The sequence below is a fragment of the Pagrus major genome, chromosome 10 (assembly GCF_040436345.1).
Source record: "Pagrus major chromosome 10, Pma_NU_1.0".
Taxonomy (NCBI): Eukaryota; Metazoa; Chordata; class Actinopteri; order Spariformes; family Sparidae; genus Pagrus; species Pagrus major.
Genome location: NC_133224.1, coordinates 19,654,389 through 19,670,260, shown reverse-complemented (window position 1 = coordinate 19,670,260; position 15,872 = coordinate 19,654,389). Strand labels below are relative to the sequence as shown.

Genomic DNA, 15,872 nt, shown 5'->3' with positions numbered 1-15,872 from the left:
AACCACAATGCAACACAGTGTGTGGAAGGGAAAAGTCAGAGCATCTGTGTGATCTCATTACTCTATGAGGATGTGAGGCATCTTATGGTATCAAAGCCCTCGTGTCTGTCCCACATGTGATTAAGTGGCTACATGTAAACACTGCTACATGTGAGGTGAGCTAACATTTAATTGACTGCACTTGTGTTTAGTGTCTGAGTTTAGAAATCCTGACCATGAATCACTGGCCAGTTCCCTCCACCATCTTAACATTAGTTAGCTGCTAAAGGTTGGCTTTTATCAGTGCTCTTAGTCTCTGAGATGTTTCCATAAATACTCTGAAGTCACACAGATCAAGCAGTAGATTCATCAGGAGTATAGTTGGATCAAGATATATTTCAAAATAAAAGTGTGCTAAAGCTTAAAAAAATCTCCCAAAGCCACCGAGTAGTTGATCCTTCTCCACCCCAGAACAAAGAGCAATGACACCACAGACTTTAGCTTCAGTGTTCTAATTAGAAAATGTAATATTCATTGGAAACTAGCAAATGCTAACTACAGCATTTAGGCCATCTGCAGTGGAGATGAATGTCTGCTACAGTCACTTTCTTGGTTCAGAATCATGGTGCTACAGGACGCTCAGACAAAGTCTAAAAAAAGTCATTTCTAATGGCATGAAAAGTGATCTGCAGCAAGCATCTTCTGTTACTCACTAATGAATTTCAAACCTCACGCTAGTGGCCATTTTTTGGCAAACTGCACCTGTTGTCTTTTGTTGTCACAAAAAAGCATTTCATTCATTCCCTCAAAAAAAAAAGAAAAGAAAAAAGGAAAACAAACAAGAAACTTAATATTTACAAATATTTTGTCTGTTTGATTCTCACACTTAAAAATGTACAGTTTTGATCCTCTTCCAGATGTTCTGTCTGTCTCTGTCCTGCCACCCAGTTTGGTATTTTTCTTCACACATCCATTTTCCTCAGTGGGCAGACCGCAGTGAATCTGTCACAATAGCGCCCTCCAGTGTTAGCTTATAAAATAGACAAGGAAAAAGAACAGAGCAAACTAAATACCTTTGTTTCTGTTCTCACCTCCAGTGGTGTCATTGTAGCTGTGTTGTGGTGAGGTTTACTTCACAAGCCCTCACTGCCCCCTTACCTTCAGGAGTGAGTACAAAAGGGTTCACATGGATCTGATCAGACATGTCAGATCATCCGTAGCAAGGTGTCCTCCTGGCAAACATTGTGGGTAGAAAGATGGCCGTGCCTTTTAATGTCCTTATTTACTAGAGATCAGTTCATCCTCCCTTGTGATTTCTACATTTAAGGCTGTGAGTCTTTCCACTCTCTTCCCAGAGTCTCATTTCCACAGTGCGCACCTGTTCTTGTGCTGCTGTCCATCATCTGTTCCACAGCATTTATCCACCTGCAGCACAACCAAGTCAGTTGTTTTGTGTTTTACATTGTGCACATCTTCCTTCCAGTGGGCTTACACAATCTCTGACAGGAGCAGCCAGGCAGAGGTCCTTTTATACCTGACCTTATCAGGAAAATGTGTGATTCTAATAAACATTATGTATTTCAAACTAATTGATGAACTGTGTGAATTCTGCATCACAGCAGGGAACACAACATTGTACGGTGTAATATGCCATGTGAGAAAGGTTGCAGCAGGTCTTATGGGGATAATTCCTGGAAGCTGAACTTTCATTTCCGACAAAGCACATGATCATTCAACTGTTGATGTAAACCGAAAGTGAAAGTCACCCAGCCCTATAAAAAGAGCATCAGCATGTGCGGTGCTTCATCTGCAGGACACATTGTTCCAATGCAAAGCTGAAAAGAAGAAACTCCTGAATACAAGAAGAGAATTTCATCACTGGCCCATCTCTTGTACAAGTGAGTTTATGTTTGTTTTCAGTGATTTATCGGTCATGTGTCTGATGGGAGGATGTGAACAGACTTTTATTATGTAGATAATATACAGTAGTAGTTACTGTAGGGCTTTCAGGGCTTCCACTCTTATTCAAACTTGGCATGCAGCAACCTTAGTGTTAACGTTAAACCGTTAGTTTACCATCAGCTCCTCCCACGTACATTATGTGCGTCGCTTTCTCTACTACACAATCTCGACTACCAGTGTAAATGTAGTTGTGTGAACCAGAAACAATCCAAATGTGGACATGTTTTCCATGTAAATCCCGTGAGGAGATCCGCCACAGTGGTAGGTAAAAGTTTGTATTGAAAGTGGTCATGTAGTTTTCTGAAGAAATAAATTAAAAAAAACTTCAGAGAGTTTCTGCCGCGTTTTGTTATCAATTGCGGGCGAGCTGTCTCTCGCCATAGTCTAGACCAGAGGCCACTGATAGGCTGACCGCGGTCCGGGTCCGGACCCAGACACCGTCCTATACGGACCAGCACCTCTAATTGATAAAATGTTGAGAATTATCACAGTTTGACGGAGCGTTTCTATTTTTACTGGCGCAGCTTTTCCAGCCTTTACGGCACAGTTTTAGCGGGCCCCGCGACACTAACCACCACCGACCAATTGCATGCGTTGTAAATCATCTCACATGACGCTACTCAGCCAATCAAATCGGCGCACTCAGAGAAGCGGGGCGACTCTTGTGAGTGGAAAAATACACCGTCAGAGGAACACGAGTCAGAAAAGATGTCCACCTGGCAGTGGGACATAGTGACTATGTTTTTTTCATTTGTTAACATTGTTGTGAGATGAGAAAAGAACATCAATTTATTATCAGAGTACTTATTTATAACCCCTTCAGTTCAAAGTGAAAATTGACAATAAACATTGTTGAAATATAGAATTGTACATTATTTAATTCTACAGTGAGTTGTTGACTGCATAGGCTACTAAATACAACTACTAGGCTTCTTCACATACTGTACATGACATTGAATCACAATATATGTTAGACATTATGATGTTCTGGACCTTTGCTAGAGGACATTTTTAGATTCTATCTGGACATCTTTGAATTTTAATTGAATACCCCTAGCCTAGACTGTATTTCCATCGGGGCAGAAATAGAGTCTAGGCTCTCATCAAACTTTGTCTTTTTAATTTTTTTTCTTATTTTTTTTAAAAACAATAACTTACTATATCCCATTAATTCCTACACAGGCATATTTGAAAATTGTCTTAAAAAATCTCAGCAAACTCAACCATAATTTAATGAATTTATTTTTTATGATTTTCAAGTATTTTTCACTGCAGATTTTTTTTTGTAGGCCTAATTAAATATTAAAGACGTGAGATTTGCGGGATGTGACGACCTCTGCTTTAGACTATGAATGTCTAATTCTTTCGCAGATTAGTGGAGTTATTCAGCTGTTACTGCTTTAATCCACACAATGCCACACTACCAGGCCCAGACTGTGCAACACATAAATTATGATCATGAATTTCTTTCAGAGACAGAAAAGAGAACATTGTCATAATCAATGTCTGACCCACTCTTAAGAACAATTATTGTTATATCTCAGGAAAGCCCGCAGGGACTTCAAATCTGGCACAAATGTCCACTTGAATCAAAGATGAACTGATTAGGTTTTGGTGGTCAAAGGTCAAAGGTCATTGTGACCTCACAAACACATTTTGGCCTTAACTCAAGAATTCATACACTAATCCTGACACAATTTCACACAAATGTCTGGGGGGATAAAACAATGCAGTTATATCCAAAAAGGCAAAGGTCAACTTTGCTCTGACATCATATTGTTCAGCAGAAAGACATTTCTAGCCAACATTCAAGCCGACATTATTCTGTGCCATGGGGCTAAAAATTTTCGAAAAGCACCTGCGTTTAAAATTTTTATCTTCTTTGCAAAAACATCCGTTCAATATTTGAATTATGTCAGCTGTTATGGCCACAACTTTGTGTTCTGTCAGAATCAGATTTATCATCCATGGATGTGAACACATACAAGGAATTTGACATTTTTTTTGTTTCCCTTAGTGATATTACACACTAACAGACATACAGCAGTAGTCCAACAACCTCACTGGTTTTGCTGACTCAGCTGATTTTTGTTGCACTGCATGTTTCTTACTGTCAATATAGTGTTCACTTCCACCACGCTTGTTTTTAAACGCTACTTATCAGTCTGGCAAGACAGGGATGTAAAGTGCAACTTGACTGGTGCGTGGAAGCATCCAGCCGCAAAGTGGTTATTCTGGTTTAAACTAAGATGTACAGTCTGGTACTGTGGACCACATAAAAATGCGATGCAAAGTACTTTGAACAGCTGCTCTTCCTGAGAGCATGCACAGCTAAATTAAAAACTGAAATCTGGACCTGTAGCCTTTTACAAGTTCAGCAGACAGGGCAGGCATGTTTTAGAAGAAATGTATATTCTGTTTTGTCCCTCATGAGTTTGTTAGAGTTCAAAAACGAGGGGGAAAATTCTGAGTATTATGCATTGAGAACATTGCTTGACATTTGGGGCATTTCCAACAGGGCTGCAGGTTGGTGGAGTACCTGGAATGCAAAATCTTTCCATGAAACCATAAACAATAATGTCTGCACAGGACAAAAGTATTTTTGCAATGTAGTGTTACTGATTTATGGCCATGTATGGTTAACCAAATCTTTTTTGTAGGATGTGGGTCTGTATTTGCAAGAATAAGTCAAGTGATGCAAGAGGGGAGGGGGTGGGGATCTTTTCATAAAGCGACACATATATCTAATCACCAAAGTGATTCATTTTCAAACCCATACAGGAGAGTTAGAGACTGAATTGTATGATGACTCTTGTGATTAAAACAATGCAGTCAAGTAGGCTGCATGGTATTTTAAAGTTTGTGTAGTATTTACAGTAATATTGTATCTCATCACTTTCAGTGAGAAGCTGTTTGAATAATCTGGAGCAAGCGTGGGATGACCAACACTGTACCCACAACTGAGGTAAAGAACTATATACTGTCTTATAACAGATGAGATAATGAGTTGATGCATTATATTACATTTTTATTTTTTATCATTTATCAAGGGAATCAGTGATATTCAGTGATAGTGAGATTCATGTGTCGAGCTTCGCTGTGAAGACGTAGAGGACACTCTATCGACACCATGTTCCATGACAGCAAGGGACACTGTCAACAGACAGCAACTGATTAAGGTCAGCATTATGCAACCTACTGTTCAGCAGAAATGCACCAAATGAAATGTTCTTTAAGTAGCTTTAAGTAAACATTAATATTATCAACATAATTTTTGTTCATTTTTATTTCAACAGTGCCTGGCCTCTGTTGACGACATCAGTCTTATCATGTCAGCATAAGGCAAGTGTCTCTGCATTTGGACACAACTAGAGCAACAGTGTGACCAAAAGCAGAGAGAGAGAAGTTCCGCAAGAGACCATGGACACAGACAGCATGAAGACACGCAATTCTGCACATGCAAGTGAGTCAGAGAAAAACATAGTCATAGAAAACTAAGCAGTAAGCAGCAGTGGAAAGAGTATTTGTCTGTACTTTGTCTGAAATTATTGTCATTTTAAAGAAAAAATGTACTCAAGTAAAAGTAAAATAATTTAGTAAAAATATTTGAGAAAAAGTAAGTCAGTTAAAATGAACTCTGAACATAACGGCATCACATATTTAAAAAAGAGAAAGGTAAATAAGAAGGTAAAAATGATGCTTCTGTTAAATTAAAGAACTTTTAAGCTACAAATCCAACAACTGTGGATTGACATTGAATCACCCTTATGTTCAATCAATACATAAAATCCATAAATGAATGAATAATAAATGCATTCAATTTATAGACAGCAATTAACAGCCAGAGAGCACAAGTAGAAAATTACCACAAAAGAGGCCAAAACTCAGACAATTTAACAACAACGACCAACAATACATGAAAAGAGCCACAGTCCCCCACAATCTGTTGTAGATTCAATGTCTGTGCTTTATCATTCTTAAGACACCCAGCCTCTCTGTTGAATGAGGCTCTGCAGCCACAACTGTGGCAGAAGTTATCAAAAGTCATCTTCTCTAGAGAGAGAGAGACCAGCAGATTTTCTTTGCTGCAGCTGTCCTGATTTTTTTTTATGTAAACACTCTGGACTTCATGAAATAATACAGAAACACTTGATGTTTGAAGAAGAATTATACTGCACAGTGTGGAGACAACCAGATACAGAAGCAAGGAAAGTTTCTCAAAAGGAAAGATAAACACACCTTATGCCATGGTCTGAGTGAATACTCAACTCTGATTGGCTGGAGGATGTAAATTAACTTTTGAACTCTTCAGGCAGTTCCAGAGAAACTGACCTTGGTCATCGTTCTAAATTAATGTGCTATATCCTGTATCTACAGAGAGTGGCACTGGCATCAGCTGGCTGCAGACACCTTGACATTAGAAATAAACAAAAAATATATATATTTTTTACACACAAATGTAGTCCTTCAGTGCATCATCCACTGAACACCACAGGGTGGCATTTGTAACAAATAAGCAGCAAGAAGTAAAAAAAAAAGCTGGTTAAACCGACTTATTGTGTGTTTACTCCCCATGTCAGCCCTGATACACTGTCCCTCTAAGCTTACTGGTGCAGCCGGCCAGTCATTTGTTCCTGAACATTTTTACTGATTTAGGGACAGTGACATGGCTGGTTAGTTATATCAACTGTTTGTCTACCGTATGCAATGATATTGACTTTGAATCTCTCTAGCATAACGTTAGCTTTTCAATGAGCTGAGCTGACTAATTTATCTGGTGTTGCTAAGTGGTATCTAAGGTACCGCCTACTTACTGGAGTAGTGAGCAACGTTTCTATTGCATAATGATTGTTTCAGCTACTCATCAGGTGTTGCTAGGTGCAAAACTTTATCATTTGATTGCAAAACACAAAAATTATACATAAATGGTCTAAATGTTTTTTTCTTTGGCAAATGGCCATCGTAGAAGTGGGACAATGCCCTTCAATGTGTCCATAATCAGGAATTTGGGTCTTCTCCACGTCCTCCCGTACATTCCTGAGAGTGGATACCTCCTCGGGTGTTATCCCTTACATCTTTATAGTTCTTCAGCGAGTCAGCTAACCAATGGCAGCTTTCCAAGTACAGTAAAGACTTGGTAATTGCAGAACATCACATACAAGTGCCCAAATAACGGACCTTAGTACCGTGACGAGAGTGATTGTAGTTCGTAAGTAGCTAACAAGTCATTAATTCAATTTCAACCATTCTGTATTATTTCTTGGTAGTAATTTAATCATGTGGGCATATGTACAGCATACAGTATATTAAAACCTAATTTTATACGAGTGATTGTCTCTGGAGGTTTGTAGCCAACTTCAGCTTGAATTCAAAGACAGGATACATAATTGTGCATGTTATATTAATACACCTATGACTGGTTTGAAATAACAGACATCTTCATATCCACAGACACACAAATGAAGAGCTTATTGGAGGATCTAGGGTTGGAGCAGCTCTACAAAGAGAAGCTATCCATGAGCACAATACTTCAGATTGATGAGAAGACCATCACTGATGAACCCGCCAGGTGTAATTCAGATCTTCCATGGTATTTTCTAAAGAAACTGATGATGGTTAATGTGACAGCTAGGAATGTGAAATGTACTCCTGATTCAGCCTGTGATGGTGCATCAAAAAATACAGAGTCAGATTTTGATGATCTGTTTGACAGTGAACATTCAGACCATATGTTGAACCCCCTCGACATAATCACTGCTCTCTTCCTGTGCTCTGATGGTTTTGTACAGCAGGAAATGACTCTCAAAATGTCCATGTGTCAGTTTTCTGTGCCTCTGCTGCTCCCTGATTGTGACACAAAGCAGTGCACACTCATGCTTTGGGCCATGAGAGACATTGTTAAAAAGCACAGACCTCAGTCACTTTCAGAATCCAGGGGCTTTATTGAAGACAGAATTGTTGTCTCTGAACTTCCAATGATATCTTTTGTGAGACTGGGTGAGTGCTCCTTGTCCAAGTCAGAGATCCTCAATAAGCTTCTGAGCAATTCTCAGCAGTACCATGACACCTTTGTTCACTCTAACATGGAGTGTGGTGACAGTCCAAGGAGAATATCCAATGGAGTGGCTGAAATTTCTTGGTACCTTCCTTGTGGGAACAAAAACATAGACATTTTCAGTGAGCCAGTAGCTGTAGCTAACCTTCGTGGGGACATTGCCTCATTTGAAACACAATTTTCTTTTTTGTGTCAGACATCTGCAGCAGTTTTTGTGTTCTTTGACAACTTGGACTCTGACTGTCAGCTGCTTATGAACAAACACCACAAGGCAGAGATCTTCTTGGTGGGAAACCATCAAAGCAGTCGCTTCAGTAAGGAAGTTCTAAAAAAGGTAGCAACAAAGATGGGCTTGACTGCACGGAACATCCTTTTGAAGACTAAGCACATGAATGATGCAGATTTTGTAAAAAATTTGCGGAAAACAGTCAGCAATGTGGTTGAGAACTCAGAGATGAAGATGGGAATCGAGCAGATGGCTGACATTGCCCATGAACTGGGAATCTGGGTTGATGAGGACTGTCCAGAATGCCAGACTGCCAAGAACAATGCTGATGCCATCACTGCAGAAATCCAAGACATCCTGAAATATAAAGAAACTCAGCTACCCTTGCAAGGCCAAATATGGAAAGAACTGACTGGTTTAGAGAAGGAAGAATTTCGGCTTCGAAAAGTTGGGTCAGAAAACATAGAAAAGTACAAAAGTGATCTTCAGGTACAGAAAGAAAAACTCCGGAAAAAGCAGAACTCTTATGACATGTCAAATGCAATGACATGTTTCATCAATGCAATATCAAGCCCAGGGACGGAGAGATCCTATTTCCTGAAATGGCTGCGAATGAACCTCGATAACTTGTCTCGAGAAAAACTGTCTGACCTCAGGGAGCAGTACAAAAAGAAATACCAGAATTCTGAGAACAAAGAGGAAATCAAAGAGATTGACAGACAGCTTTCCAACAGCTCACTGGGGACTGAACACTTCTTCCGTGAAATGGGTCAGATCTATGAAGCTTCACTTTCCCTTCCAGAAACTGACCCATCACGTCAACAGTTACAGCATCTGCCTAAACTATGTGCAGGATTGTTGCTTGATGGATTTCCCCTTGAGCTTGTAGATGGAGATGCATCCAACATACCTCTCAGATGGGTGAGTGATGTTCTCTCTCAGCTCAATGACCTGGTGTCTCCTAAGAACAAGATACTGGTGGTCACAGTTCTTGGAGTTCAGAGCACAGGGAAGTCCACTCTCCTCAACACCATGTTTGGAGTGCAGTTTGCAGTCAGCAGTGGTCGATGCACTCGAGGTGCCTTCATGTTGCTCATCAGAGTCAATGACGATGTTAAAAAAGTTCTCAACTGTGACTTCATGGTGATCATTGACACTGAGGGCTTAAAGTCACCAGAACTCGCACAACTGGACAACAGCCACGAGCACGACAATGAGCTTGCAACACTTGTCGTGGGGCTGAGTGATATCACCATTATCAATATTGCAATGGAGAACTCAACAGAAATGAAAGACATCCTACAAATAGTGGTGCATGCTTTTCTCAGGATGAAGGAGGTGGGCAAAAAGCCCAAATGTCAGTTTGTTCACCAGAATGTGTCAGATGTTTCAGCCCATGAGAAGAACTTACGAGACAGGAAACTGCTCCTGCAGCAGTTAAACGAGATGACGCAGGCAGCAGCCAAAATGGAAAAGAAAGAGGAGAACAAGAGCTTCACTGATGTGATGGAGTACAGTCCAGACACTGGGAACTGGTACGTTCCTGGTCTCTGGAATGGAAACCCACCAATGGCACCAGTCAATGCAGGGTACAGTGAGGCCGTTTATGAGCTCAAGAAAAACATTATCCAAATGTTAGGAAGTTGTGAGTCGTCTGCTAATAATATCTTGGAGTTTACAGAGTGGACAGAAAGCCTGTGGAATGCAGTGAAGCATGAAAACTTCATCTTCAGCTTCAGAAACAGCCTGGTGGCTGATGCATACATGAGGCTGTGCACAGAATTCAACAAATGGGAATGGGAATTCAAAAAAGAGATGTACACCTGGGTTACAGAAGCTGACACAAGAATTTACAACTTTGGCACAGTTGCTGGACAATCTGAGACGTCTAACATGTCAGATTTTCTCACTCATTTAAAAAGTGAAGCTTGCACTGAGCTGTCTAAATGGGAGACAAAGCTTCTTGAAAATCTGGCAGAGTACTTCAAGCAAACAGAGGGTCATGTCTATCTAGTTGAAGGATACAGAGAAGACTTTGTGAACAGTGCAAAGAGCCTTCGACGAGAAATGGAGAACTCTGTAATCAATCAGCTCACAGCAGCAGCTGACATCAGACAGGGAATGGCAGAAATTGACAGAATCAAGGAGAAGCACACAAAACAGATAGAGGAGAGAGTATGTGCATTGATTGAAGAATGTCGGAAACAAAAGGTCAAGATGACAGACAAGGAGCTGGACAAAGTATTTGATAAGATGTGGTATAAAGCAGTGAATGAGGTATCTTTTTCCAAGCCAAGGGTCACAGATGTCACCGCAAATGTGTCCCACTACCTGAGAACAAATCTGTCACATAAGGGGAGTCATGCATGTGACCTGTTGAGTCAAAAAAGGCTGCAAGATTGTGGACAGGTACCTTTCAAATATACTGTGGAAGGTTTGTACAAGCAGTTTAAACACCAAGTCAGCAAATGGTTTAATGTTGAAGATCACGTAATGGCTTTACAAAAGATAGCTGACCACATCATCATGGACTGCACAGAGATTGTGACTGACAAAGTGAAAACAAAAAACAACTACCACGACACTTACATCCAGGAGATCCTACACATGATTGATGAGAAGCTGCAAAACAATCAGAATGTGAAGATAGAGATCGAGTTTGAAGTTCCTCTCAAACAGCACATCTGTGGATTTGCAGCCAGACAGTTTAAGAAAATGCATGAAGATTTCCTGCGTGAGAATGATCCCTACAGATGTCTGAATCAAAACAAAGAAAAGTTTCGTGCTGGTTTTAAGGATGTGTTCCATAAACGAGACCAGTGCCAGAAGAAAGCAGAAGAATTCACAGAACGCTGTTTGAGGCCTGCAGTGGAAGACTTCATCAACCGTTCCTTGGGTCCTGATATCATTGGTGAAATGAAGACAAAGTTTGAGTTCAGCACACGGATGTTCTTCCAGTATTCAATTTTAATGGATTTGCTCTCAAAGAAGGACTTTAAGAAGTATCAGAGCTACATTTGCTCATATGAGAAGTATGCCTACAAATGGGTTCTTGATTGCATCTTGAAACATTTCTCAAATGGGACTACAATGTTTGAGTTTGAAGATCAACATCTCCAGTCAAGAATCAACAGCATAAATATTGCAATCAACAAAGCTAAAACAGAAAAGAGTGGCAACCTGAAGACATTTGTTGAGAATGTCTGTCAGAAACTTGGTGATAAACTGGTGATTTCCCAGGATGCTCTTGGTGCTTTCATGATCCTGAACAATGCTGACCAGGAACAGTTTGCTCACTGGCTCACTGTGTGTGTGAAGGACATGGAACAAGCTCTTAGGAAGAAGTTCAAAGAAACAAGCATCCAAATGAAACTAAAATCTCTTCGTGTGAATCCTCAGAGGGAGCTTTTGTCACAAATGATCGGCTGTGGTAAACAGTGTCCATTCTGCAAAGCACCTTGTGAGGCAGGAGGAAGAGATCATAAAGAGCACCACACTTCACTACATCGACCAGAGGGTCTGGGTAGATACAGATGGGATGGAACGGAAAAACTTGTCATTGACATTTGCTCTTCTTTGGTGGTCAGTGACTTGCGTTTTTGCTGCGCTGCTACAAATGGTGAATACCACCCTTTCAAGCTTTACACAGAAATTTTCCCAGACTGGAAAATTGCTCCAGATGCAAGCCTTCAGGCGTCAGACTACTGGAAATATGTGCTGGCAAAGTTCAATGACAAGTTTGCAGAAGCATATAATGCAAAGCCTGCTGATATTCCATTCATTTGGAAAATGATCACATACAAGCAGGCAGAGGAGAGTCTGAAAAAGACATTCAACATCAAGTGAGGTTCCCAACATTCATCACATGTGTACAGACGTGCACATCTTCCTTTCATGGTTATTTAGATTGCTATTATTTGATATGAAACAGAAGAGAATCAGACACAAGATGACAAGGCTGAAGATATTCTCAGTACATGTAGACATTCTGCCACTTTTACAGTTACAATATGGAGATTAGATGAAATCACTGCAGATACTGCTTGTCTTTAGCACAGATTGCAATAAATAAATAATGCATATAATATAATCAAAATAATCTGCTTTTACTGAACGTTGATTTTGACCTCATCAATATATATAAAGTGTTTTTGATACTTTGAGTCTATATACATATTAGGAACATACAAAATGTTTCCAGTTTGATTTAATCTGTTTGAATTAATGATCTTTGTGTGACAGATGAATGTCATTGTATTGCCACTGAAAAATTCAATGGAAAGTTAATCAAGGCAACAAGTGACATAAAAAGTTTTTTTTTTCTTATATCACTTATATTTTTGTTCTTTAATGGTTAGTTTTATTGAACTATATGATGCCAAATACTTTTTTTTCTTTACATGGCAGAGTGGAAAGTTGTTTTTTCCTGATAAAAGATGATGTGTTTTTTTGGTTTCTGTGACAAATCCAATGTCAAGTAGTACATATTTTTATACATCACTCTGTCTGCATTTGGTATTATTGTAACAGGACAGAATTATATGTGACTATTAAGTAAAAATTTAGAATCGGTTTTAGTTAAGTATCTGATGCAAAATATTTCATTGTGTTTAACAATCATTCAGTCTAAATGTCAACATTTGAGTTTATGTTTCTGTGAAGTATCTGATTCTGAATATTTACATTGTTTAAAAGAATTAAAATGTCACTCATTCTCTATGTGATAGTTAACATGTATACGTTACTCACTCCTGTTAACTGATTCAATAAAGAGACAAAATTGTCAGACTGGCTATGAATGTCTTTAATGTTTCCCAGATCAGAATCACAGCATACAGTGTATAATAACTTCTAAAGTAAACAGAAATATCATCACCTCATTTATTTATATAGTTTTACTATACTTTTTTTTAATAATCATCTTTTTTAAAATCCATTATTTAACATTTTTCTTCATCTCAAGTCTTGGGTTTCTGAATTCAACAAAGAATGTAAAAACAAGACAACAGGTGCAACTTTGCAATGGAGACCAAGCTGAAGGTTTATGTTCAGTGTGTCACTGTCTTCATGTGTGTTTGCCACTGTGGGATGTTAACCATGTACTTCCATTCACCACTGACCTGACACAGGATCTCTGAATAACCTCAGTGATATGGAGTCATCTTGTTTTGCTTGGCTGACTGCAGGTTTGGTTCATGTTGAAATGAGAATAAACAGAAATTCAGCCTCACCAGTGCAGTGAGTCACTTTATACCATAGACCAGGCTAAGTGTGAGTCCACATACATTTAGTCTGATCATGCTCAGAGTCTGAAAGTGTGCAGGACATTTCAGAGTTACTCAAAATTTAATCCATCTCTAGACTCTCGAACATGAAACTCTTCACTGCTACATCACATCACTGTGAGGTGGACACAACCTCCATAACCACAATGCAACACAGTGTGTGGAAGGGAAAAGTCAGAGCATGTGTGTGATCTCATTACTCTATGAGGATGTGAGGCATCTTATGGTATCAAAGCCCTCGTGTCTGTCCCACATGTGATTAAGTGGCTACATGTAAACACTGCTACATGTGAGGTGAGCTAACATTTAATTGACTGCACTTGTGTTTAGTGTCTGAGTTTAGAAATCCTGACCATGAATCACTGGCCAGCTCCCTCCACCATCTTAACATTAGTTAGCTGCTAAAGGTTGGCTTTTATCAGTGCTCTTAGTCTCTGAGATGTTTCCATAAATACTCTGAAGTCACACAGATCAAGCAGTAGATTCATCAGGAGTATAGTTGGATCAAGATATATTTCAAAATAAAAGTGTGCTAAAGCTTAAAAAAAGGTCACAAAGCCACCGAGTAGTTGATCCTTCTCCACCCCAGAACAAAGAGCAATGACACCACAGACTTTAGCTTTAGTGTTCTAATTAGAAAATGTAATATTCATTGGAAACTAGCAAATGCTAACTACAGCATTTAGGCCATCTGCAGTGGAGATGAATGTCTGCTACAGTCACTTTCTTGGTTCAGAATCATGGTGCTACAGGATGCTCAGACAAAGTCTAAAAAAAGTCATTTCTAATGGCATGAAAAGTGATCTGCAGCAAACATCTTCTGTTACTCACTAATGAATTTCAAACCTCACGCTAGTGGCCATTTTTTGGCAAACTGCACCTGTTGTCTTTTGTTGTCACAAAAAAGCATTTCATTCATTCCCTCAAAAAAAAAAAAAGAAAAGAAAAAAGGAAAACAAACAAGAAACTTAATATTTACAAATATTTTGTCTGTTTGATTCTTACACTTAAAAATGTACAGTTTTGATCCTCTTCCAGATGTTCTGTCTGTCTCTGTCCTGCCACCCAGTTTGGTATTTTTCTTCACACATCCATTTTCCTCAGAGTGGGCAGACCGCATTGAATCTGTCACAATAGCGCCCTCCAGTGTTAGCTTATAAAATAGACAAGGAAAAAGAACAGAGCAAACTAAATACCTTTGTTTCTGTTCTCACCTCCAGTGGTGTCATTGTAGCTGTGTTGTGGTGAGGTTTACTTCACAAGCCCTCACTGCCCCCTTACCTTCAGGAGTGAGTACAAAAGGGTTCACATGGATCTGATCAGACATGTCAGATCATCCGTAGCAAGGTGTCCTCCTGGCAAACATTGTGGGTAGAAAGATGGCCGTGCCTTTTAATGTCCTTATTTACTAGAGATCAGTTCATCCTCCCTTTTGATTTCTACATTTAAGGCTGTGAGTCTTTCCACGCTCTTCCCAGAGTCTCATTTCCACAGTGCGCACCTGTTCTTGTGCTGCTGTCCATCATCTGTTCCACAGCATTTATCCACCTGCAGCACAACCAAGTCAGTTGTTTTGTGTTTTACATTGTGCACATCTCCCTTCCAGTGGGCTTACAAAATCTCTGACAGGAGCAGCCAGGTATATCTCTCCCCTTCCAGTCCTCCCCACCACCCAGTTAGGCAGTAATAAAATAGAAAACAAACAAACAGGCTAAAGCTAGAGCACAAGCAAAGACAGCACCGGTGACTAACTTCTCCCATACTGGATGTAGGCTACCATGTGTTCCTGTGGGCTCAAATAACAGCACATCAGTTCAGTTAACATACAGTATTACCCATGATCCATGTTTGAGATCTGTAGCAGAAAATCAGAGTGGGGCGTCGCTGAGCTTCAGGCCTGCTCACTCTCTCTCGAAAGAAAAGAGCAGAACCAGAAACAGCAGTTGTCAACTGTGTCACTTTTACCCTGTTTCGGAGATCCGAGCCCTCTTTTCATCTTTCAGCTCTGCGCTGCAGGGCGTTGAGACCCGCTGGTTACCCTCAGTGTGCTTAGAGTTTAATTTACAACTGATGAGCTCACACAAAGTGACTAGCTTAGTGAATTAACCCTTGAATGTGAGGATAACAGCAGAGCTGAGCTGAGGTCAGGAATTGTGGAGACCAGCACTGACACAGTGAAGTCAGGTGTTTTGTGGTCACAGCAGGGAAGTCATCACCGCATTATGGGCGTCAGTTTTCAATACAAAGCTAGTGGACTGACGGAGAGAGGAGAAGGGAGGGAGTAAGTGATGTTGATACAGAGGAGGGTGTTTGGGTACGCAGCAGGAAGGAGCTCATTTTGGAGTTTTGCGGATGATCCTGCCTG

General features: G+C 39.9%; 1 protein-coding gene across 1 annotated transcript; it reads left to right on the top strand.

Annotated features, from left to right (window-relative positions):
• Positions 1-5,245: 5,245 nt before the first annotated feature.
• LOC141003225 (up-regulator of cell proliferation-like) lies at positions 5,246-13,008 on the top strand. Its single transcript, XM_073474512.1, has 2 exons — positions 5,246-5,404; positions 7,393-13,008. Exons 1-2 carry the CDS (start codon positions 5,362-5,364, stop codon positions 12,066-12,068), a joined length of 4,719 nt encoding a protein of 1,572 aa, XP_073330613.1. The 5' UTR covers positions 5,246-5,361; the 3' UTR covers positions 12,069-13,008.
• The last annotated feature ends 2,864 nt before the right edge of the window (positions 13,009-15,872 follow it).